Below are 24,203 nucleotides of genomic sequence, written 5' to 3'. Positions count from 1 at the left end.
AAGAAAGATAAGCAATTAGAAACTTAACTGTTCTTAGGCATGGCTTCAGGTTTCAAAGTGAAACTAGAAAAGGAAAAGGGAGGGTGATGTTTTAAGAGGAAGGTCAAAAATTCAGTCACAGGTGTCTTATCTCTTTGGTTTTTTTATAAAGCAAAAAACAAGATATTTCCTGTTTCTTGGGAAAATCTATTACCAAGTGTTTGTTTATCAGCTTTTTTCAATGTATGTTCTTTGTCTTTTCCAGCTATTATTTAGATATGTTAGTAGTGCTAGACTTATATAAAATAATATTAGGAAAACTGAGATTACAGTATATACAACTCAGAAACAGAGGGCATTATTTCTCCAGTGCTAAAGGGTGTTAAAGGGTTAAAGTGGTTATCTGTCTCTGAAATAGTATATATTTATTTAGGCTATATGTAAAGTGGACAACAATGCAAAGATGTGGTAATACTATTTATAAATGTTGCAGAATAGCTTAGAGTTGATAGTACAGCTTGAAGTTACAAGTTGATGCATACTGATTTTCCCCTTGTATTTTCAATAATCTTTGATTGCGTTTGGATTTTTAACTTTAGTGTTTATCCACTTATCAGTTAAAACTGAATTTTTCCATCCTCTGTATGAACCCTTCTTGTTGCTAATTTCCAGTGAATAAAATTTGTTCAGTACCACCCATGTGTCATCCTGCCTTCCTCCCTACTGAAGTAAAGATATTGAGGACCTCTTTAATTTTTTTTTTTTTGTTTTTACATGGTTGTTCAATCATACTTTTTTTTTTTGTTCTTTGGAGATACTTAGTACTGCTGACAATGCTAGTATGAAACATATTTCTCTCACACTTGGCTTAGTTTATAAATGCAAAGGAACAGTCTCTGCAGTTCTCATCTTAAGTCAGGCAGCGTCATCAATCAAGTTTCCTAAGAATACTACTGTAGAATAAGAAGTGGCACTAAAAAGACATTTTTAGAGTTCAGCATTTACTTAGACTGTCTTCCAAATGAAAGACTTGTGCAAATGGGGTAGATTATTGTAACTGCTTAGTGTCTAATTGAGTAGGCATACAAATTCTAAATATTTACACATTTGGTAATAGCAAATGTTTTCTTTCCTCCATCCATAAGAGAAATGAGCATTAGCATTCCAAAACAAATCCAGTGCGACTGTGCACTGGGATAAAAATATTTTTTTCTTTCTATTAATGGCTTAAATAATTTTTGCACTCAAATTCTAGTCATGTCTTCCTTGTATTCTTGTCTACTATATATAGCCATGATGCCCTTGATCTAACCTCAGACAAGTTAGTTGTATCCTGAGAACAGATATTTGTTCAGTTAAATTCAGAAAGCTGTAAAAAGATCTGAAGTACTTTATGATGGTAATATTTCAAGGGAACTTCTGTGTAAAATAGTGTGTATGCCTGTTCAATGGCACACTGAACTTACTGTTGGTTGGGTTTGGGTCTTTGATGTAGATACTGAGTAGACTTCCCAGTGCAAAACAAACTTCACTGTTCAGAAAAGTGCGTTATTTTATTTCCTTGTTATAGTTGATGTTAATCTGTAAGCTCTTGGGAAAGTTGTGATGCTAGTACCTACCCCTGGTTTTTTACTGCTTTAATTTGTCAAGTGTACATTGTCAAAACTAACCTTTCTATTTCAACTTTTCCAGTGATTGTAAAATTCACACAGTAAAATTTACAGTGCAAACATTTATGTTCATCTTTGTGTTTTGTTAATATTATCTGCCTGTGTAGAGTAAAATCACTAACCATTGCTCATGTAGTGTAGTATCATTTATGCTATTGTGATTTCTTCAGTATTAACTTCCAGGAGTAGTAGATTTTAAAATTTGCAATATATTCAAGAATTAGTAATAGTTTTTAAATACTTTTTAAGTTACATAAAGGTGTCTTGCAAACAACAAATCCTTTAAGCTATACTCCTTACTTCTGCTCTTAGTTTTTTTTTTTTTTAATAACGTCTGTGTAGCTTCTTTTACTGAATTAGTAACAGAGATTTCTCATAGCTGACTTAATGTCTTATGTGTCTACACAGAGGATCCTCAAATTCATCACCAAAGGGTGAAGAACAAAAAGAACCTTTGATTTATCATTCGAAAGACCATTACCCCTTATCTGATGGAGACTGGTCCCCTCTGGAGAAGTAAGTCACTTTGTAATGTCATCATTTGTGTAAAGATGAGTAATTATAAATAAAGATTATTATGCCTTTTTATTCATTTTCCCCCGATCCATAAAACTATCAGACTTGCCCAACTTCTGTGATATCAAATGCAACACTTAATACTAATCTGAAACTTTGGGAAATTTACAAAATTTCACTGTTAAAGAGAGGAAATACAGTTAATAAAATTCCCTCAAGCTGAGAAGGGTATGGAAAGCTGGTATGCTCCCTATGATTCACCCTAGCATACGCAATACTTGACCTGCCAGAGCACAAAAGTGATGAGTATGTTAAGGTACATTTTACTGTGTGAAGTAATGCAAATTGCTCAAGGTAAAGCCAGATCCTAACATTGAATCATACTCCACTTCAGAACAGGGGATATGCTGGAGTTCTACTATCTTTCTTTGTCTTAAATCATCATCAGTTGACTGTGGATTCTTAAAAATGGCATAATAGAGTTTGCCAGTCAGTTTTCAGTGACCAGGGTACTTCTGTATGTACATTCTTCAGTTTCTGATGTTCATGCTCTTCCTCTTGCATTCAGCTGGTAATTTTTCAAGGCTCAGACTTTGGATTTCATCACTCTAACCTCAGTTTCTATATGCATAAGAAAGCATTTAGTGCATATGTGGTAGTATTTGACGTAAATTTTGTACTTTTCCTGAACCTTGGACATACAGGAGAGGGCATAAATGTCTCACAAAGATAGCATGCTAAGTAGTATCTTGATTCATCTGAACTCTTTGGCAAGTGTCTAGTTGTACTGATTTTCACTTCGATGCGAGAATCTGCCTCATAGCAGGTATATTCACAAGGTCAGTGAGGATTACTGGTCAGCCTTCCACGATGGCCATTTTTGCTTGTTACTTGCTCAGTGCACAGGCACCTGTCCTTCTGCATCAATACGTGGTAAAGAATGGAAGAGTTCAACTCATACTGAACTCTTCAACCAATATTTTTTTGAAGTGTGTATGATCTCTCTTCTTCAGGTGTTTGGCCTCAGTGGAGTGGAGTCAGAATGTATCACGCCATGCTTGGTGCCTGCTAATTCCCCCAGTGCCTAGCTTGTTAATGAACAGAAGCAGTTGGGCAGGAAATCCCATTATCATTCCTTTTTATGTTTTGGGCTGACAACCACATCCTCAATTACACTTAATGAGATGCAGTCTTCAAATGTTCCCCAAAGGTTTGTGGTTTGTGACTGAAAAGCAGTCACAGTGTTTGACCCTTAGGACTGACACGTTGCTGTGTGGGTTATGTGACCCAGATGACTGTAGAATGGAGGCTGATACTCATTTTCAGTTTATAAAACTTTGAGTTAACATAGACTAGCAGGTCACATCTGGGAGAGATAATTCATACATCTCTTCTCATTTATGTATTATGGGGCCAGTCTGATCTAGTAACTTCTTTGTGCCTCATGTGAGGTATCTAGGTTTTTCACAGTTCTGGGGTTGTTTTTAACAAAAAGCTACCCTGTCCAGATTGCAGTTCAACAGAAAAATTGGAAATTTTCCTTTTTGTCTTTGGGGAAGATATTGGGTCAGGGATTCTCTGACACAAGCCATCTAGGAGAAGAGGAATTTTTCTTAAAATTATTTCTCCTAAGCTATCAAAGAAATATTTTATCATGTAGCTGTCATACAGAGGAAGAGAAATGGGAGTTTTTAATAACCTCCTTTTTGGAGATCTGAAAATGCTAACTAACTTAGTTCAATTGGTTGTCTTGCTCTTCAGAACCCTTGCAGGGAGCTCAAGGGAGAAAATAGCACAAGTCCTTCCCATGAGGACATTTGTTTGCTCTACTCGATATAATAAGATGGAAAGCATAACCATTAACTATTTGATACCTGGTACCATCAGTATTCTTCCTGTTTTAACAGGCAATGGTGGCACAACTACATCACTATTGCAAGCATGGGCCTTTTTGCTAAACACTTCTGCCTGAGAAGGACAGTGAGAAACCTGCTTTGAGGGAAGTAGAATAGTTTTAGGGTCCCAAAGCCCTGAAATATTCAATCTTTTGCAGGAGCTGCTGAATATTAAGAAATAGACTTAGAAACAAGTTCATATTGTGCATAGCTTCCAGTTGACTTGTGGTGTAGGTGGAATAAATTATTTGACATGTAGGGAAAGTTAGTTTATATTCTTCCTGAAGACAAAGGTATACATGTATTTTCATCAGTGTGTCACTTTAAACAAGCCCTTTGAACAGTACAGAAAGTGTCATTCGTGTATGACATTGCTAATGGAAAACTTGAGGAGAAAATGCCAGTTTTGTTTTTGTGTCCATGAGTGATGAAGGCTGGAAGTCAACTGAGATGACAACACACTATTGTAGAGATGTTTAAATGTCCTGATATCTTGGATTTTTGAGGTGTAGGGATTCTTACTGTCTGGATTGTGATCTGTGTAATGTCTATTTTTGTAATCTGAATTGTGATCACGATTTAGTTCTGTATGATACTACAAAACCTGAGTTCCTCAAACCTTCAGAAAGTGTGATATATGGTGCTGAATTACATAACTAATCCTTGCAGGAATTTTGTATGCAAAAAAAACCTTCATAAATTAAATACCTGTAGGGAGTTACTTTAAAGTTTTCAGTATTAAATCATTGGAACCCAAATTGGAAGTGACCTCAAAAGTTCATCTGGCCCAGCCTTTCATGGGAGAGGGAGCCCCAAAGAGATGTGTTTGCACTTGTAATTTGTGACTGGGTGCTAGACAAAGTGTGCAGTTGTGTACTGGGATTACACAACCAAAAAGCCCAGTACAAGCTGAGATCTGTGTGGTTGGGAGCAGCCTGGCTGACCTCGGGGGCAGCAAGCTGAGCCTGAGGCAGCAAAGCACAGCTGCAGCAGCAAAGGCAAACTGGATCTTGGGCTGCATCCATGGGGCATTAGTGGCAGAGAAAGAGATGTGATTATCCCTCTCCTCTTAGTGCTGTTCAGGCCACACATGGAGGTCTGTGTCCAGTTCTGGTCCCTGCAGTTTAAGTTCAAATACTGAGGTTTGTTTGTATAAACCAAACCATAATATGTTACGAATGTCAAAGTGCAAAAAGAGCAGCATTTCTATAATATGCAATATAATTGCCCTGTTCAAGGAAGGGTAGACAAAACCTTGAGTTTTCCTTTAATCTCTAAGATCCTATGTGCAAAAGGATTTTGAAATCACTCCTTTTTAGCATTTTTTGGGGTGTCTTCTGGCTTGAAAGTAATCTCAATTGAAGTAAATTTTAGAAGTCTGTTTCTGATTTATGGATAATAACCAGTGTAGGAAAACTAGGATGGGTTTTTAAACATCATGTAGTCCAAACACATCTCAAGTTCCTAAGTAATCTCTTTTCTCCCTCCTAACTTATCTTCTGAACGGTTTTTTCCCTGCATTGGGAATTGATGTTGTTTTGTGCACTTGTGAGTTATGTTTGCAAGATTTTATTAGTCAAGTCTCTGCATAGCAAGCTGAAATGCTGTATTTTTACAGAGGTAAGGAACTCAAAACTATTTTCTGTCTTACTTTTCGATAAACCCTTCAAATTTGTTCTTGTTTTGTTTGAAAACTGGAACATGGACTGAGGGGAGAGATATTCCTGCACTTTAGATGCAGCAGAGGAATCTGTTTAGTGTGATCACTATGTAAGTCCTTTAATGTCTTTAATGTGATTTTGGTTTTAACCTAATTTCTCACCGTTTGAAAACCCTCCTGGGCTTCTTGCCATGTTGCCAAATAATTGAAGCTCTGTTAAGCTGTTGAAAACTCTACCAACAGTAGCTGGACAACAAATGCATTAATGCATTTTAAACACTGGCTTTCTTTTTCCTTTTTTTTTTTTTTTTTTATTGATTTGGTAGCCCTTTCTCTGAGCAAGTCTGCCCTAAAAGTGATTCAGAACTAGAAGTTAAGCCTGCTGAGAGCTTGCTCAGATCTGAATCTCACATGGAATGGACATGGGGAGGATTTCCAGAATCAACCAAGGTAAATGTCTTTATTGTCTCTAACTTTGTAACTGACTTTTGGCGTATTCAAGACTGTCCTAGGAGAGGATTGGAAATTTGCTGCCATTGTTCAGATACAGCTGAAATGGAGAAGTAGCAGCCCCTTGTGGCCGGCAGAGAGAGTCTGCTTTGTTGAGTTCAGAAGTTGCTCAACAAAGTAATCCCAGAAAATCTAGCAGTGAAAGTCAGAAATTTTATGAATTTTAGTTAGAACCTGAAGGAAACAATTAAGAAGTTAATTTTCTTTATTGTAGAGCAAGTTCTGTTTCATTCTAGAGGAACTGTAGCCTTGATAAGAGTAAATTTGGTATCTGAATAGAGGCCCTGGTAATAAATCCACACTTACACTTTTTCCTTGCTGTGGTTTGGTCAAGTCAGTACTTTCTCTATGCCAGTTTCATTACTGAACTTGTAAATAAGCTCCTATGAAAATTCTTTTGCAGGGAACTTTGCTAATATGGTGAGACATGTTTTATGTCACTACAATACTTGTTTAAGTTATTTTCTGGTTTCCTTGTGTGATGAGAACTTGTACCATGAGTACAAATTTAATGTTTAGAATGGAGTAAAACAAACAAGTGAAGTGAAAGAATTGACTAGACTTCTGTTTTTCAGATAAGTAAGAAAGAAAAGCTGGAACACTGCAGAACAGCTACCATTACTCCATCAGAGAAGACTCATTTTAGGGTTATCCTCAGCTCTGATGAAGTTGAAGACGATGATGATGTGAAAGATTCTGTCTGTACAGTACTGAAACCTGAGCCAAGAACTCATCCTCTCCTTAAGCAGATGGATGTTAAAGACTCTCTTGCGTCTGCAGTCATAGAACCGCAAGTTCCGTTGCCATTGGATGTTGATCATCAGTCCAGAATATTGATGGATCCTTTACCAGAAACAAAACCAACAGCAAAAACTGACTCTCCTTCAAAAAAGAAAGGTGTGGAATAAAGGTCTTGATTCTTGCCCTCAGTGTGATCTACCAAACTTGAGGTCATAGTGGAAAAGTGTAAATTTGCCTTTTCAGTTTTTCCTATTTAAAGTTTTATCTGACTGAAATTATAATGAAAACTCTGGAACTTAAAAATCATAAAAATAAGCGTGAATCTTCCATGGTTATGTTTATATTTAACATGTCTGAGTAACTTCATCTAAGTAATCTTAATTGTTAAAATTAACAGGGGTGCACAAGCGAAGTCATCATCAAGGCCCTGATGATATTTACTTGGATGACCTAAAGGCTTTGGAACCTGAAGTTGCAGCACTGTACTTTCCCAAAAGGTAATTTTGACTTAAAATGCTCTAAATCTGGGTAATTCTGCAGTTGCATGACCTGAGTCATTACATGTTTTATTTATGTGCCAGTTCTGATAAAAACAATTTGACTTCAGGTTTTTAGGCTTTTGTGAAGTATTCAGTACTTACCTCATTGTGAAAATTCTAATTTGACAAGAAACACATTGAAAGATCACATGGGAGGTGACTACTGAGAATATTCCTCTTTGTGGAACCTGTATGTTCTGCAGACACAGGAGTACATTCAAACTGCCTTTGAACCAGTACTCTTGTTCAGCCATATTGTAAACTTTTCAGTGGATTGAACTAGTGACTTGAGCCTTGAATGACAATGTGATTTAAATGACATTTAATTTAAGTTTTTTAAACTGCATTTTTCTTTTCTGTTGTACATTCTGCAACAGATAGTGTTCTAAAAACATTGAAAGCAGTGCCCTTTTTTCCTTCTTCTTACTTTACAAATTTCTGGTAAAGATTGAGGAGCACAGGATTATTCTGCAGAAGTAGAATGTAGAGGATTTTTTTTCATTTGAATCCAATTTTGGCAAGAAATGCAATTGAGGGGGATGTTTGGAGAACTGGAAACAGTCTGACAATATTCTGAAGGGTTGGTGTGGGGTGTGTGTGACTGGGTTTTTTGTTAGGTTGGTTTTAAATTAATATTGTGAAATGATGTAAAAATTCAAAAGCAAGATTTTTTGGGGGGAGTAATTATAGTGTGTGTTTTGTAACCTAAGATCTGTACGTTTTTTTGCAAGTAAAATACTTTTCAATTTCTTTTAGTGATTCTGATCCTGGCTTCAGGCAGTGGACAGAGTCAGATACCCTTTCTGGTTCCCAGTCACCCCAGTCAGTGGGCAGTGCTGCTGCTGATAGTGGTACAGAGTGCATGTCTGATTCTGCTATGGACTTGCCTGATGTTACACTTTCACTTTGTGGAGGTCTCAATGAAAATGGAGAGATTTCTAAAGGTATGTGAAAGACTAAAACATAAAGAGGAATAGAGCTCAAGCAGCTAAACAAATGAAGTGGCTTGAATGCTCTGATTTCCTGCTTAATAAATTTTGGCTTATGGTCACATTGAGAAAAGAGAATAGAAAGTCTTTCATTTTTCTAAAATTCTCAAGGATTTGCCAAGCAGAGCTAGCAGAATTGAACCTCATATTAATCAAGGATACTTGATGTCTTGAGAAGCTTTCTGTCTCATTTTTTGTACTCTATATTATTTATCTGACCAACTACATTGGTGCCTGGTTGCTTAGCCCTATGTAAATCTTAACAATTCATCTTGTTTATAATTGCTTGACAATTTTTCTTGTTTTTCTGTTTTTTTGAAGTGATAAAAAACCCTTTGTGTTGAACTGTGTTTTCTGCTCTACTTCTGTCCTAAATGATTGTTAACCTGTAGATTTTTACTAGGTGATTTTTCTTGCTTAATGCTTTAGTCTATTTATTATGGAAGTTTTATGTATTTTTAAGGGAGCTCTTAGGAGCATAAAATCTTCATGGACATATCCTGCAGTGTTTCAACATTACTTTTTTAAATGATCATCCAGTCTCTAATACATTAAATGACATTTAGGTGCTTATTAATAAGGACTCAGGAGTGTTCTTGTGGTAACATGGTAGTAATACTGGATTTGATTGGAAAAAAGGATGTCTTGATTGCAGGGGTCTTACACTGAATCATACATTTCTGCAAACATATATAAAAACTAGTTGTGAAAATGCTACTTAGTGATAGTAGTAGTTTTTCAAACCTGAAAAGCTGGCATCACCCTTCCCCCTCTTCTAGTGTAGTATGTAGGCACCTTACCAGCCATCATATTTTTGAAGAAAACCTGTCTGGACAAGCATGACTTTCTTTTTCCAGCCTTTGAACTTAATTAGTTCCTCCTTATACTTCCCCTTTTGATTTCTTAATGTCATTTTAATGTGACTTTTAAAGTGGTCCAAGGCTTTTTCTGTAGGGAGGAAGCAGTCACAGGACCCTTGACAGGTAGGCCTCAATTAGCACATTTTAGTGATGCTGCAAGATCAGCAGAGACAGGGTTTTCCTAGATGTAAACTAATCATGCATCTTGGTATTTTATGTTATTACTTTCTAATTAAAATCTCTTTCTATTGCAGAAAAATTCATGGAACATATTATTACTTATCATGAATTTGCTGAAAACCCTGGACTCATAGACAATCCTAATTTGGTAATACGGATTTATAACAGGTAAATTCTCTGTCTTGTAATTAGGTCATAGAAAATCCCATTTCAGGTCTGGTCTCTGAAGTGAGCAGATTTCTCAGCTTCCATTGCAGTTTTTGTGTGAATCTGTTTGAACCAAAGATTTGCATTAAATTCGGCTTTAGCTTAAGTGAGATTTTTTTTCTCTGCCACTGATGTTGAATTGCATATATTAAAATCACTCTGCTTGCAGAAAATGTTAGTGTTATTGGTTGGCAGCAAATACATGTTTTTATCAACACATAGGCAAGATTTTCATGCTGATATTTATTGATCTGTTACAAAATATCTTACCAATAACATGTTTTAAAACAGGTATTATAACTGGGCATTGGCTGCTCCAATGATTCTGAGTTTGCAGGTGTTTCAGAAGAGTTTACCAAAGGTAAAGAGATACATGAATACTTTCTTTGAAAATTTTGTATGTAGTAACACCTGATTATCTCTGTTTATATATACTAATTAAAAACATACCTAATTTTTCAGGCTACTGTGGAGTCTTGGGTCAAAGAAAAGATGCCAAAGAAGTCTGGAAGGTGGTGGTTCTGGCGCAAGAAAGAAGGCATGACTAAGCAGGTGGCTGAGATCTATTACGAATTTTTTTCTGTTAGGTGTTTAAATTAAAAAAAATAGTTATTTGTCAGAAGTACCTCAAAACACTGCTCATATAGCTCAGTGTCACTGATGGCCAGCTGATGTTGCAGTAGCTGTAACTGTATCTGTTTATTTAGCCTCAAATACTGCATCATTGCCTGGTGCTATGAGTTGTGTCAACAAAATTTAATGTATACGCCTGCTGCACATAATTCTTAAAATTTTTTCCTCTAAGCCATAAGCAGTTATTAGAGCTGCTGTTCAGTCACTGCAGTATGTTTTAGGAATGTACACACACATAAGTAGGTGCTGCACTGCATAATAGTTAAACTGAGACACCCCATTTTAGACGAAAGCTTTCTAAACCTTGAATATGAGCCCTAAACTGACTTGCCCACAAAACAGTGATTTATAAGCTCAAAGGGTGACAGCTCCTTTTAATGCTAAATCCATCATGTTAAACTAGCAGTTCCCAATTTCTGGCACACAGAGTTTTGTTTCCTGAAATAAGAAAAATCTTTAATAGAGAATTTCTTCATAAGTATCCTTTTTAAAAATAAATTTTAGAAATTATTATATAGAAGAGTGATTCTGAGACTTAATATAGTTTATGTACTATTTTGGTAGCTGTTTTTAACTTGGATTTGTTTAAAATGCTTAAAATGTCAATATGTTTTTCATTATCTTGTTGCTTTAGATACCAGAGGCAAAAGAGGGGAAAACTGAGACGCAAAGACCAAATGAACTGCCAGCAACTATAAAAGAGCAAGTTAATAGTAGGTGTGTTCCTGTCTGAAGACTTATCTGTGGACTGAATGGTGCCTTTTTTTCCCTTTTTTTTCCCCTCTTTTTTTGAATGAAGAATTCAGTAGTAATGTACTGTGGGGAGAAACATTTTCCTGTAAGCTACTGAAGAGGAACCAAATAACGTGGCAGCAAACATTGTAGGAGCTACAAATAGACTACAATTATTTCCTACATGCTATTCTGTTTATTTCTTATATCGGAACAGAACTGACAGAACAAATACATACATAGTAACCTTTACTTATTTTATTATCATTACAGGCCACTACTCTGTAAATACAGTGATATTGTTTCTGATACACTTTGTAACACTTTTTTCTTTTGTGAAGGCCTAATATTGTATTAATAATTTAAACCATGTGGAATTTTTGTAACATTAAATAATTGAAACAATAAAATAGTATTAATCACAGCGGACATGTTGCCCAAGTTGTGGTAGACAGCTATCAGTGCTTAGCACAGAACTCTCCCATTCTAGAGTATTTATTATGTATATGCATATTCTTGCATGATTTTACAAAGGTACTTTTAAATGTTTGTATCTTAAAGATTTAAAGAACTAAATATATTGTGATTTAATACTTCAGAGAAACTAAATGCTGCTTTTAATTTTGAAATCTCTAATGAGCAGGAAAATAAGTCTGTGAATAACCTTAAAAGGTGAGCTACTCCACTAACACCCACAGTTTAAATGCCATAGGCAGCTTTTTTTAAAAACAAAGCACTGCTACCCATTCAGTGTCCCTTTTCATTTGCAGTTTACCTAATTCATCAGCACAGTATTAGTGACCACCTAACAATGTCTTTACAAAACCCATTGTGTGTGGAGCCAGCTGGGAATAGTCATGTTTAGAGTTCCACCAGTACTGGCATTCTAAGTCTTACTTGCTTACTGGCATGTACTGGATGTATCTGGGCATTCACTAGACCATGGACTTCCTTAATTTGTGCTATCAGGTAGCAGCAAATCCTCAGCATAAGCATAAATTACTCTGGCATAAGCATCTACTCCGTTAAAAAAGAATTTTATATAGCTTACATTTATTCTGGTTGATGTCGCATTAGGCCTCCAGAGGATGATTCTTCTAGTGATGAAGCATCCCAGGAGCTGAAGGAATCCCTGAAAATGGATTCTGCCCCAGCAGAGCATCCACCCCATGGGAACGTTACATCTTATAAGAAGTCACTTAGATTGTCTTCAGACCAGATAGTAAGTGACATGCCTGTCTTGTGCGTAGGATGATTAAGAATCTTTCAAAACATTTCTTTAAAAAGAAATTTAACATGTATTCCTGTGCAAGGGTAGGCAGCTGCAGGGAATTTCTGTTAATTTTTTTTCTGTTGTGTTTTTTTAAGAATCTGTTTGGATTAAAAACTCGTAATTTCTTACGAAGTTCTACAGGCAAACTTTATATAAAGATGTTGCCAGAAAAGTGGCATTGTTTGCCTCTGCAGTTTGGATATCCTGGGATCTTCACATCTGTGTAATAGCATACATTTAAATTGGTGTGCAGTTTATTCACTGTGGTCTAACTTAACTTAAAAGTTAGTTCTGCTACTGTCTAAATGTATGATTTTCATCAGAGAGAATTTTGAGGAAAGCATCCACTAAGTAGAAGATACTGTTTGTATCCTATGGTAAAACCAGGAGTTCAGTTTGATAGTGCTGCAAGTCTGTAGTAGCCAGAGTTAAAATGGCAGAGGGTGAAAAACCTGCTGCTGTAGGCAGTACAAGAACTGTGGACATAAACAGACTTGGACAGCAAAACTGCTTGTCTTAAACCATGGTTCACTTTTTGATGAGTTAATCAAAACAGACAAGGAAGACTATATGAGCCATTTTGTGCAGCTCATTTATGATTCTAAAGTCATAAAAATTTTAGAGGGAGGGCAACTTACATTTTCAGTTATTTTTACTCTACAGGCAAAGTTGAAGCTCAGAGATGGCCCTAATGATGTTGTATTTAGCATTACAACACAGTATCAAGGGACTTGCCGTTGTGCAGGAACAATATACCTCTGGAACTGGAATGATAAAATAATAATATCAGACATTGATGGAACAATAACCAAGTAAGTATCTTAGGGGGTTTTCTTTCTTTGTGTCTTTTTTTTTTTTTTTTTTTAATCTTGCTTTATTGATCCTATCCTGCTTTTCAAAACAAGGTAAAGAAACTTTATGTAAGATAACTATTAAAGGATGTTAATTTATAATGTTTCTTTGGTTTTAATTTGTACTGCCTTTAAAGAAAACTAGAAAATGCATTTTAAAAGAATAATGCCAAGATAACATTTACCATGGGATTGTTCCCTCTATTAGACTTCTTCAGATTTAGCAGCCAGGGGTTAACTTGGAAACGGACTTGTATTGTATGACCCCACTAATTTCTCTATCTGGACTATTTATTAATTCTCTTAATAAATAGTTAGGACCTTCTGCAGAAATATTTCTGTAAATATTCTTTCTAAATTGTGTGTTCATTAACGGTTGTCTTTAACAAAACTCATACCACGCATCAGGTACCTTTGATTCTCCTTTTAGGTCTGATGCTTTGGGACATATCCTCCCTCAGTTTGGCAAGGACTGGACTCATCAGGGCATTGCAAAACTCTATCATTCCATAAATGAGTGAGTATGAAATCTATGAAACAATTAGGATTTTCTGGAATATGGGAATTAATGTATAGGTAATTGGTCAGTTGTTTAAAATTACTCAGTTTATTAAAATGTACTGGTCAAAATGCTGGGAAGTGAACAACTTGTGTCATACACAAATGAAACTAAGTTCTTTCCACAGATGTATACTTTTACAGGAATGCAAGTCACCACTTTTACTAGCTTCCTTCTCAGGAGGGATTCTGCATTTTAGCTTCTAAAAATGCTGTGTAATATTTTCATGAATACAAAAGAGAACCATAATAGAAATAATTTCTCAAACATGTATGTGTGTTTTCCACCAACTCAGGTTGGTCACTAAGCCTATCAGAAATATCATATGGCATAAATTTAAAACTAGGTAGTGTCCTTCCAATGCATTAGTGTCTTCTGGTTTAATGGGTTTGCTTCCAAAGCCAAGTGAATGCTCCATAGCTTAGATTTTATGTTGTGGAACAACTGTTTTCAAAAATACAGTGATGCCGGAAATAATACTTGCTAACTGAGGACTATCGATAGCTAGAAATTTCAGAATTATATTAAAATAATCAACTTTCTGTCTTTGTTTTTTAGTAGTCTTCCTTTCTACAAAAATATTTGGGGTCTTAATCTATTGTTGGCCCCTTGTGTGTCATGGGAGATAATATGTGTTACTGTTGGGTTTTGTTTGGGTGGCTTGGGGTGGATTTTTTTGTTTATTCAGTGCATAACAGAAGAGCAGTTTTGGAATTATTTGCCAAATTGAATCAAGTCTTTGAAAATGCACATAAACACTAAAGCCTTTTTGTGCATGCAGTAACTGTATACAAATCTGTGTAACAGATTAACATACAAAATCTGCAGGAAGAATTTAGGGATTTAATGAATGCTTGTTGTTACCCATCGTTCATTCTGCACTGCAAATTCTGCCAACAGCCTGAAAAAGACAGGAGATCTGGCACCCATTATTTCATGATGCAGATAATTTAAATAATTGCTGTCGTCCTACAGCTGGGCTGAAAAGAGCTGAATAAAACCAATGTGGCACTTATTTAAACACTGTCTAGTCCATCTAATTGTGTCCTCTGAGTTTTATCATGCCTATTCTGTTTGCACTTCCTGTTTCCCAGTTTTGATTAAGTCGTGTATTAGACTACTACATGCCTTGCAGATTCTTTTAACAATAGAAAAGCTTTTTCCTTGTGTGTGTGAAGGGCTCTGCAGCAATTCAGTACCTAAACTAGTACCTCTGGACATTGCTATAATTGTGTACTTACCTTTGCAAAGAAAGTTCAGCAGAAATATTAACTAAGTTGGTAATTTATTTTCTAGAAATGGCTACAAGTTCCTGTACTGTTCTGCCCGTGCCATTGGGATGGCAGATATCACCAGAGGATACCTGCACTGGGTGAACGACAAAGGAACAATTCTCCCTAGGGGCCCTCTCATGTTGTCCCCCAGCAGTTTGTTTTCTGCCTTTCATAGGTAAGCTTGTGGGATTTCTTGTATCAGTTCCATCCCCATTTCAGAGAAAGAGAAGATTAAAAGTATTTGGCACTGCCGCTGTAACGAAATGTTCCACTGGACTATATTTGCTCCTGAGACTTGATGTCCCTCTAGTGGTCATTTAAAAACTTAGTTTTGTCTTAATTTCATTTGTATACTTCAGTTCCTGTGGCCACATTAGAAGTGACTACAAAACACAGCATATCAGTCCAAGAGGAACTTCTCTTTAATCATCTAGTCTATGACTGATGACTTTTAGATTCTGTTTATATCAGTACATATTCGTCTTTTTCAAGCATATCTTCAAGGTTTGCAGTGCCCTGCCACTACAGAAGGTAGAGAGAAAAGAAAAAAAATCTGGGGAATATAGACTGTCATGTGAAATGATCTTGTGATGTTGGGATTACTCCATATACAGCTGCTTAAAAAAACTGTATGGAGTTTAGGTATGGTTTAATTCAGCTGATCTTTTGGACCAGCCATAGTCTACCTGTTCTTGATGGGAGGAGCTAATAATGGACAGGTGTTTGGGGTTGGTTGTTTGTGGAGGGGGTTTTGTTTGTTTACATTTTGTTGGGCTTTTCTGGTTATTTGGGTTTTATTTTGTCACGGATAGCAATGACAGCATTTATGTCATGGGCTTTACACACTTTTGTCAGAGGCAGGAGTTTTAACAAGTACATTTAAGTGTACTTGATTAGATCTTCTGATTCAGATAGTCAGCTACAAAAAAGCAGCTCACAGCTGCATTCACAGCTGGGAGTTCCATTGCTGTTTATACTTAGCCTGTGCACAGTATTCACCTGGTTTTCTTTACTGTAGGATTTGGAAAAGAGGGAATGTTTGGTTGTTTCTTGTATTGTTCTTGGAGAGCTACTTAACACTGTCTATATAGCAACAAGAAGCAATGAGAATATAAATACCAGATAAATGGGGAAAGGAGAATACCTTCTATCAAATCATGATTTAGAATTTGACTGTTGAAATTTTATTTTAGGGAAGTGATAGAAAAGAAGCCTGAGAAGTTCAAAATCGAATGTTTGAATGATATCAAGAATTTGTTTGCTCCCAGTAAACAGCCTTTCTATGCTGCTTTTGGAAACAGGCCAAATGTAAGTGCCCCTTTCTAACTGAATGGTTAAAATGCATGTACTTCAGAAGCAAAACAAACAGGCTTTTCTTTTTGTGTTTATTAAAATGGGACGCTGCTGCTTTTATGGATTTGATTGGGAAAAGCTACATGCAGATACCTTAAATAAAAGTTGCTACAACTGCTTATATGACAAAGGTTGCAAAGATACATTAGTATTCTCAGTTTATTGAATATGTGCCACCATCTGAATTCTTTTAAAGTATTTTTGACTGCTTTGTGACCTAAGGGCATTAATTCAGTGCTTTACAGTCTTGAATCCCTTTTTCGGTTGTATGGTTCCTGTATTTTCTCTGCAGCTCCGTGCTTCTGTAATTAAGTGAGAGAAAGAGGGGTATTGTAAGAAGAGTATTGTCACAGGGAGTGGTGTTGTGTGGTCCAGACTTTGTGCATGTTTGTGGTCCTAGGCTTGGGCACAGGAATTAAGGGTTTCAGGGCAGGAAGAATATTTTTTTATAGTGTATGTGTGTATGTTTTGGAGGTGGAGTTTTTTCACTGTTGTTTGGAGACTTTTTTTAAGGGGCAGTTTTACTGTAGCCTTTTTGGATTGGTTTTTCTCATTTCTTTAATAAATTGCTTGTTACCACATTCAATAAGGAAATGTTGAACCATGTACTTGTATTGGTGCTTTTGCAGGATGTATATGCCTACATGCAAGTGGGAGTTCCAGACTGCAGAATATTTACTGTGAATCCAAAGGGTGAACTGATCCAAGAGCAGACTAAGGGAAACAAATCTTCGTAAGACCATTTTTGTTATTTCAGCTAAAGAAAGTATTTAGAAATGGGATTATAAAATAATTGCAGTTATGACTGTCATGGTTTGACACTAGCACAATGCCAGTGCCCCCATGAAAATGTGATCCCTCCCTTGAATGCTGTGAAGTGGAATCTAGAACAGAGCAAAGCAGGCCCAAGCTTAATAACAGGGGAAAAAAAAAAACTTTATTAAGCTACTACTACAAAAGAAAAGAGAAAGGAAGAAAAGAAAAAAAAAACACACAAAGATCAAATTAAAACCTTGCAAAGCATTCCTCCCCCCACCACCCAACTCCAACAAACCACAATGAGACACAATCTGGACCCCAATCAGGTTTCCACCCTCCAGACAATTGATACTCAGCTCAGAGGGAACAGAGTCTCTCCTGTGCCACAGACCCCCCAAGAAACACAGCTCCACATACTGTGCTTCCATGTCACACATGGCACCGCCCGGAGAAAAGTTTGCCATGGTGACCCTTCTCCTTTCCATGCACAGTGCTCTCACCACCAATGCATGGATGGACAGACTGCTTTTAGGATTTTTCTTTTCAAGGATGTCCTGCCAAGAGGGGAGAAAACAACAGTTCAGTTTTTCATTGTTTGGGACCACAGTCCCCCCATTTTCCCCTGGGGCCGAGGGTCCAAGAACAGAGATCTTCTTCTCTTCTCTTTCCTTTCCAGGACAAGGGGGCGCCACCACAAACCCCCTAACTTTTTCTCTGTCCACTCCACTTCTGTCTCTTCCCAGCTGAAGCAGGTCTCTTGACTCACTGGCATCCTCCTAAAACACAGTCCCTCTTGAGGAGAAGATTGGTTCAGGTTGTGGCTAACATGGAAAAGTCCAGCCAAAAGCCACTCTTTGTCCCCCTCCCATCTAGAATTTCTCCTTCTAACATCCCAGGGTCCAAGGTGTCCCTCTTCCTCTCTTTCAAACCGAGGAGGGGAAAGGAAAATTCACAAAGCTTTCATTTCTCAAGGAAGGGTTAAAAGTCCAAACTCCCAGGGATGGCTCGATGCCCGGACATCCAGCAACTCCCACGCACTGGGCACCTTGCAGCTCCCCCCGCTCCTCCTTCCTCGCGGTGAAATTGCTGACAGGACTGCCGCTGTCTCTTTCTCTCTCCCTCTCGGGAGAGAAACTCTGGCAGAGGGGGGAACGGAGACATCCCAGATTTCTTCCATCTGCAGGGGCCAGCCTGGTTCCAATCCCTCCACCCTTGGCCCTACCTCATTCAGGCCATGGGGCTTCCCCTCCCCACCCAGCCACGGCCGGGGAGGGGAGAGGCTGCACTGCGGCTGAGCGGAACCAAAGAGAGCGAGTTTCCCTGGGAATTCTGCTTTAACCCCTCTGTGTTCTCAGAGGCGTGTCCACATTCAATTAGTCAACATCCAAATTGACCTCTTTCTTCCAGAAAAATTCTCTTTCCGTGTCAAACCACGACAATGACTGATCTCCTTTTACATATGACATGTGCAGAACCTTATTTGCCAGGGACTTGCAGCTTTTGATACTTGAATGAAACTTTTAAAAATAAAAATTGGAAAAATAGAGTTGAAAATCGCTTTTGTGGTAGTAGGGCCTTAATTGACTAGAACTTTCTGGTCTGGACTTCTAAAGATGCTTTTGGCTACAGCTGAACAGTACCTAGACTGTTAAATAATGGTCTTTCTTCTCCTTTAATACAGGTATTACAGACTAAGTGAGCTTGTGGAATACGTGTTCCCATTGATTAATAAAGAACAGAGTTCTGCATTTCCGTGCCCAGAATTCAGCTCTTTTTGCTACTGGAGAGAGCCTCTCCCTGACCTTAATATGGATGACCTGGCCTGAAGAGTGCTTCTCATCAGGAAAAGGAATTTCATATTGAGCTACTCAACTTCAGTTTAAATGTGAAGAACTTTCTTAATGAGGATGCTAATTTATATATTGGTACCGTAAGTCTTACTAAAGAAATCACTTTAATTTCATTGGTTTAAAACAAAGAAAATGCAAAGCTACTGTCTATTTTTTGTGGGAGGGTGTGTGGATTTTTGTGTTCGTTTGTTTATTGCTTGTTATTATATACCTGTTCTAAGGCACTTGAGATTGGCCTGTCATTGATGGTCATGGTACCCAAGTGCTTCAGGGCAACTAAATGCTGAGGTAAAATATGACTTGGCATTTTCATCAGTACAAATAAGGACCTTATTGTAAACATAGATTATCCTTTTTAAGTTGTCTTAAGTATATTTTCTAAAATGAAGCCAAAAAGTGTATGGAAACTGCCAAATGGAATGTCAGACCTATTAATGAAAAATGTGGTTTAATGTTCAGATGAGCATTTAGGCCATTTTTGAAAGGAGCCAGCCTAAGACCACTGTGTTCTTTCTCAGCTAGAATACAGAAAATGTACAGACCTTATTAGCCTGGCAGATTCTGAAGACATAAAAATCCCTCTTTAAATGTAAATATGCCTTTTGTTACATGTACAAGACTGGGCTTGTACAAATCACGCTCAAACTAACTCTGCTTATTACTTTTTTTTACACACAATGTTAAAACTATTTCATGAGCTTGTTAAAATGAAAGTTGTCTTCAGACACTTGTATGGCTTTTGTTGTTTTCAGGCTGTGCTGTGTCATGTTAAATTTTCATCAAGAAGAATCTTGGAACATTTCTGTAAGAGTTGGGGAACTGGCATTTTTATTTCCTTTTTCAGCAAAGAGATAATGCATATATGTGTGTATGCTGTGTAGGCCAGTAAAATGTATGTATAGATTATATTCAGGGAATTGCAATACTAAAAAAATTATGTATTTAATTTTTTGTCTACTGCAGGTCTTTCCAGAGTTCTGTATTGCAGGTTTTCAGTAGCTGAAAGAAAATGAAATTCAGTAGTGAGGTTCCAGCTGTGAGAATGGTTAAATGCTGCAGAGCAGAATCTTTTTTTTTCCTTTTTTGTATTTTTTTTTTTTTAAGAAGTTTTGGGTTATTTGAAAACATCATGCTGTTCATTCCTCGGGTTCTACTCAGAGCCTGTGAACAAATTGCATTCCACTTCTTGTGTTTATCGTCATATAAAAGCAGCTAATTGTTCTTTCTCCAAAAGTACTTAAAGGCAAAGGTGGCTGCTTTTTAAGTTGAATTAGTGCATTTAACTTCTTTTGGATAAGACTATATGTTATTCCACCAGGCCAAAGGGCTTAAGAACTACAGTCATTTAAACACCAGATCACTCAGTTTTACTACCTGCAAAAGCATACATTTAGAGAATTTTACACCCCTCCAGGAGTATTTTTTCTCCATCGTCAGACTGTCTTAACCCTCAGTTCTGATGTAACATCAGCTAGCTATGGACAATTGGTGAGCTGCTTTGGGGGGAGCATTTTTAAATCACTATATACATGAAATTACTTTTCCTCCCGCATTATAAAATTCTAGTGTATTCCTATATTTATAAAACACTGGATAAAGAGTGGAGGCAAGCAAAATCAACCTGGAATTTCTTTCAGAGCAGGAGAAGGAGAGTGAGATAAAAAAACTTACCTGTCATGGTGTATCATGCATGTCAGTGACTTGAAAGCCATTGTGGGAACAATAACTTCTGTCTGTGATTCTTGGTTACCAGTCTACTCAGTCTTTTTAAGTAGAGAGTTGAATCCTTTCACAGCATCCAACTCAAAGGGTATTTTTCTGTTTTTTTTTCTTGTATTTTTTTTCAATGTCAGAAGCTTGCAAACATCATTCCATGTATTTTTTTTTTCTCTTTTCTTACCTTTTATCCCATAGATTTTATTAGAAATTAAAATTTTCATGATCACCAAGTGCTTTGAATATCAATGTGATTTGAGCTTTTAAGTCACTTAAATACTTTAAAATTAATAAATAAAAATCCAACGTAATAAAGTATTTTAATTACAAGATTAAATATTCTATCTAAAGATTCTATTTTGCATAAAGGGAGTGAAGCAGCCTTTCCTAAAACAGTCTTTTTGTGGATGTCAAAATTCCTTTACCATGCTTAAGGTTACTCTTGGTAGCCCTGGTATTACACAGCTTTTCTAAAAATAAAAGCACTATATGAAACCATGATGAGTTCCCAAATGGGACATATTGTTTCCATGGTTTCGCTGTGTCTTTTTTGGTTAATATTCTTCTTTCACTTTTTTTTTTTTTTTCTTTAATTCTCTTCAACTTTTCAGACTATCATAAATATAAGCTGTGGATTTCAAGGTGGAGACTTGAGTAAATGAAAAGCGTGGAAAATAGTATCAGGTATATCTGCAAATACATATGCTTTCAGCTGGTATGAAAATGGGGGTTGTGTGAGTTTTGTTGAGAGCTCCTCATTCTGCTAAGCATGTCACTTTGCATTGTAGGAGTGTACAAAAGGTTGCTTAATTAAAAAGATAGATTTGTTTTTCTCTGTAACAGCTACAGTTTGATACTTGTTTTTTGATAAAATGTAAATGTTGTTGAGTCTTTCTGATATGAGTAGGGCAGGGGGTTTGGTTTTTCTAACTCTGGCTTGTATTTGAAGCTTTTCAGATTGTTTGTTAACCCCATTTAGGGACAGAATATGGGGCCTGTCATTGTGTATCTGTGTTCTTGGGGCTGCTGGGCACTTTACTGACTCTAGTGCAGACATCTCGTTGCTATCAAGCTGTGGGCTTGTGCCACAATATTAATGTGGAGGGGGGTAAATAAGAATTATGCATTAGCCTGTCCTTTGTTACCTTAGTGGAGAGAAGTGGCCTGGAACTAATGTTTGAGAACAAGTTGTGCTATACTGATGTAAAATTAGCGCAAGCTACATCATTCTTTCTGTGAAAGAGGAACTTCTAAGTGTGCCTGGCTGTGGGCACACGCACACCCCTGTTAAAGACTGTGTTGTTGAAGATGCAGATCCTCTTAGCGTTGGAACCCCTCAAAGGCTGAGTCAATGACACCTGTCTGGGAGTAAATAAGGAACATTGCAATTCAAAACTTGTTAGTGACTTGGACATTACTTATTTCTGTAATGATTTAAAGATCAGCAGTTTAAAGGGTATGTGTTTCTGGATTTAATTTTTTTAATTTATTTTCTGTACCAAGCATGTTTGTACTTCAAAAGATTGGGCTTTCATTCCCAACAGTATACAAGTGCATGTGCAATCCTGGCTCATGTCTTCTTAACTTTGTCATCAGTATATGCCTTCCAAAAACCTTTTTTTTCTTTCCAACTGGAAAAGTTCTAACACTTTTGTCAACTCCATTATGGGATGTCTGAAGCAAACTCTGAATCCGTTTATGGTAAACACGAAAGAGATGAAATTTCATGTTAATATTTCATGCAAGTGTTTTAGAAAAAGCTGTCATATGAACGAGTTGTTTAAATGACTGTAAGGCAAATTCCTTGTGAAACATCACAGGTAAGATGGAGAACTTGAGATGCCTTTAAAGTGTCACTTTTGCCTGAAGAAATTTTAATTTTCAGAGTTAAAATCTGCTAAATAGAAAGGAATTTCTGGGGCTTTTTTACAGTGTTAATTACTTCCAGATGAAAGTTAAAATGTTGGTTTATTTTGAGGGTGGGAAAACTCTCTTCAGTCGTTTGTTTCAATTTTATCTTGAAGATGTGGAATACTTGATTGTTAAGCAACCCAATCACTAATAAGGTAGTGTGTTTAAAATGTCAAATCTGTGATCATACCAATGCAGTGGTTTTTGTTAAGACTGGACTGTCTTGGGTACAGCAACCCTCACTTCAGTGCAATGTTTATTGGTGTTTGGAACAATGTTATCACAATAAAAACAGACTTAAAGTGAAATTTCTCTTTGTATTTGGTAATTCTTTATTGTACTGCTGAATGACTAAACACGGGGCTATTAAAATTGTATTTATGTTTAACATAGAATTCAAGTTAGTCTTCTCAGGATACAGTACATTTGCTTTCTTTTGGGCTTGATTTACTTTTTTTCAGAGTATTTATACAGCTGATACAGAATTGCTGTCATCAAGCTTAACTTCTGTTCCAGTACCAATACTGGGTTACAACTGTAATGAAAAGCAAACATGCACTTGGTAATATAAAATATCAGGTAACAGAGGCATGACTTGGGAATGTACAAGCTGCCTTGAAGAAAACGTTGTACCTGCAGTTTGAGCTCTTGTAAATCTGCCCTAATTTGGAGTTTTATCCTGTTTCTATCAATGTTAACTTTTCCACAGCAGTTGTTAAAGGGTTTGAAGCAAATATTGTGAGGCCGTCTTGGAAAAGGGGCATCAACCTTTCAGTAGAAACTGATTTTCCTGGTCACATTTGCTGCTTTTGGTAAATGCAACCAACTAGCAGCCTACACAGAAAACCTGACTGTTCAGTCACATTATGATGGATCTGCATGGAAAGGTCAGTGATGCTGTGCCTTTAGGTCCTTCTGTGGTGTCATTGGTGTTGCTGCTGTTTATCACCTCCTGTGTTCCTACCAAGTTTTTCACCCATGACTCTGCTGACACACTGCACTTGTTACTCCCACCCCAGTCTGCTCGCTGCCCATCGTTCACACCTGGGTCCCACTGCATCCTTGGTGCTGCAGTGAGTGACTCTGCCAATGCAATCAACAGAAGGGTGGTGTGTCCTATTTCTGGATCTGTTGCAAAAACTTTTCTGAGCTGGCATTGCTTCTTGTGTGTCCATCTTACTGTAATGCACTCCTACTAGGGTGGTCTTGTTCTTGGTGAATGGATTTTTCTGTCTTGGAGCAGCTGGCTTCAATGTGTAAAGAACAGAATCACTGTTTCCAGGAACAGGCACTTTCTCTGTGCAGAACAGTGTGCCTGGAGTTAAGTCATGCAGTTGGTGCACTGAGGGCCTGCAGCCCTGCACTGTTGTGGGAAGTATGAGTTTGCTTCCCCTTGTTGCCAGCTGAGCTCTCGTGCCAGTGGTGAGCTGAGCACAGAGTCAGCTCAGCAGGGTTTTGTGGGCAGATGTTCCTTGTGCTGTGTGTGCTCGGAGGTTTCACTGTTGACCACTGCAAGGGTTTGTCAGGGTCTTCTGCCTGGCAGAGG

At 37.2% G+C, this 24,203-nt stretch overlaps 1 protein-coding gene across 2 annotated transcripts in view; it reads left to right on the top strand.

The window, feature by feature from the left end:
* Positions 1-22,965, top strand: part of LPIN2 (lipin 2) — a 44,485-nt gene extending 21,520 nt beyond the window's left edge. For both annotated transcript variants that reach the window (XM_021551575.3, XM_021551574.3), the window contains exons 5-20: positions 2,058-2,165; positions 6,047-6,170; positions 6,806-7,127; positions 7,369-7,468; positions 8,267-8,454; positions 9,614-9,707; positions 10,038-10,107; positions 10,209-10,298; positions 11,014-11,096; positions 12,189-12,333; positions 13,048-13,196; positions 13,666-13,752; positions 15,091-15,243; positions 16,262-16,376; positions 17,051-17,154; positions 18,862-22,965. In XM_021551575.3, coding sequence (XP_021407250.2) covers positions 2,058-2,165; positions 6,047-6,170; positions 6,806-7,127; positions 7,369-7,468; positions 8,267-8,454; positions 9,614-9,707; positions 10,038-10,107; positions 10,209-10,298; positions 11,014-11,096; positions 12,189-12,333; positions 13,048-13,196; positions 13,666-13,752; positions 15,091-15,243; positions 16,262-16,376; positions 17,051-17,154; positions 18,862-19,006 — 2,077 coding nt within the window. In that variant the 3' untranslated portion in view covers positions 19,007-22,965. The remainder of the gene's footprint in view (positions 1-2,057; positions 2,166-6,046; positions 6,171-6,805; positions 7,128-7,368; positions 7,469-8,266; positions 8,455-9,613; positions 9,708-10,037; positions 10,108-10,208; positions 10,299-11,013; positions 11,097-12,188; positions 12,334-13,047; positions 13,197-13,665; positions 13,753-15,090; positions 15,244-16,261; positions 16,377-17,050; positions 17,155-18,861) is intronic.
* The last annotated feature ends 1,238 nt before the right edge of the window (positions 22,966-24,203 follow it).

The sequence above is a fragment of the Lonchura striata genome, chromosome 1 (genome assembly GCF_046129695.1).
Source record: "Lonchura striata isolate bLonStr1 chromosome 1, bLonStr1.mat, whole genome shotgun sequence".
Lineage (NCBI taxonomy): Eukaryota > Metazoa > Chordata > Aves > Passeriformes > Estrildidae > Lonchura > Lonchura striata.
Note: the sequence above shows the minus strand (reverse complement) of the source record. Positions and strands in the feature narration are given on the sequence as shown.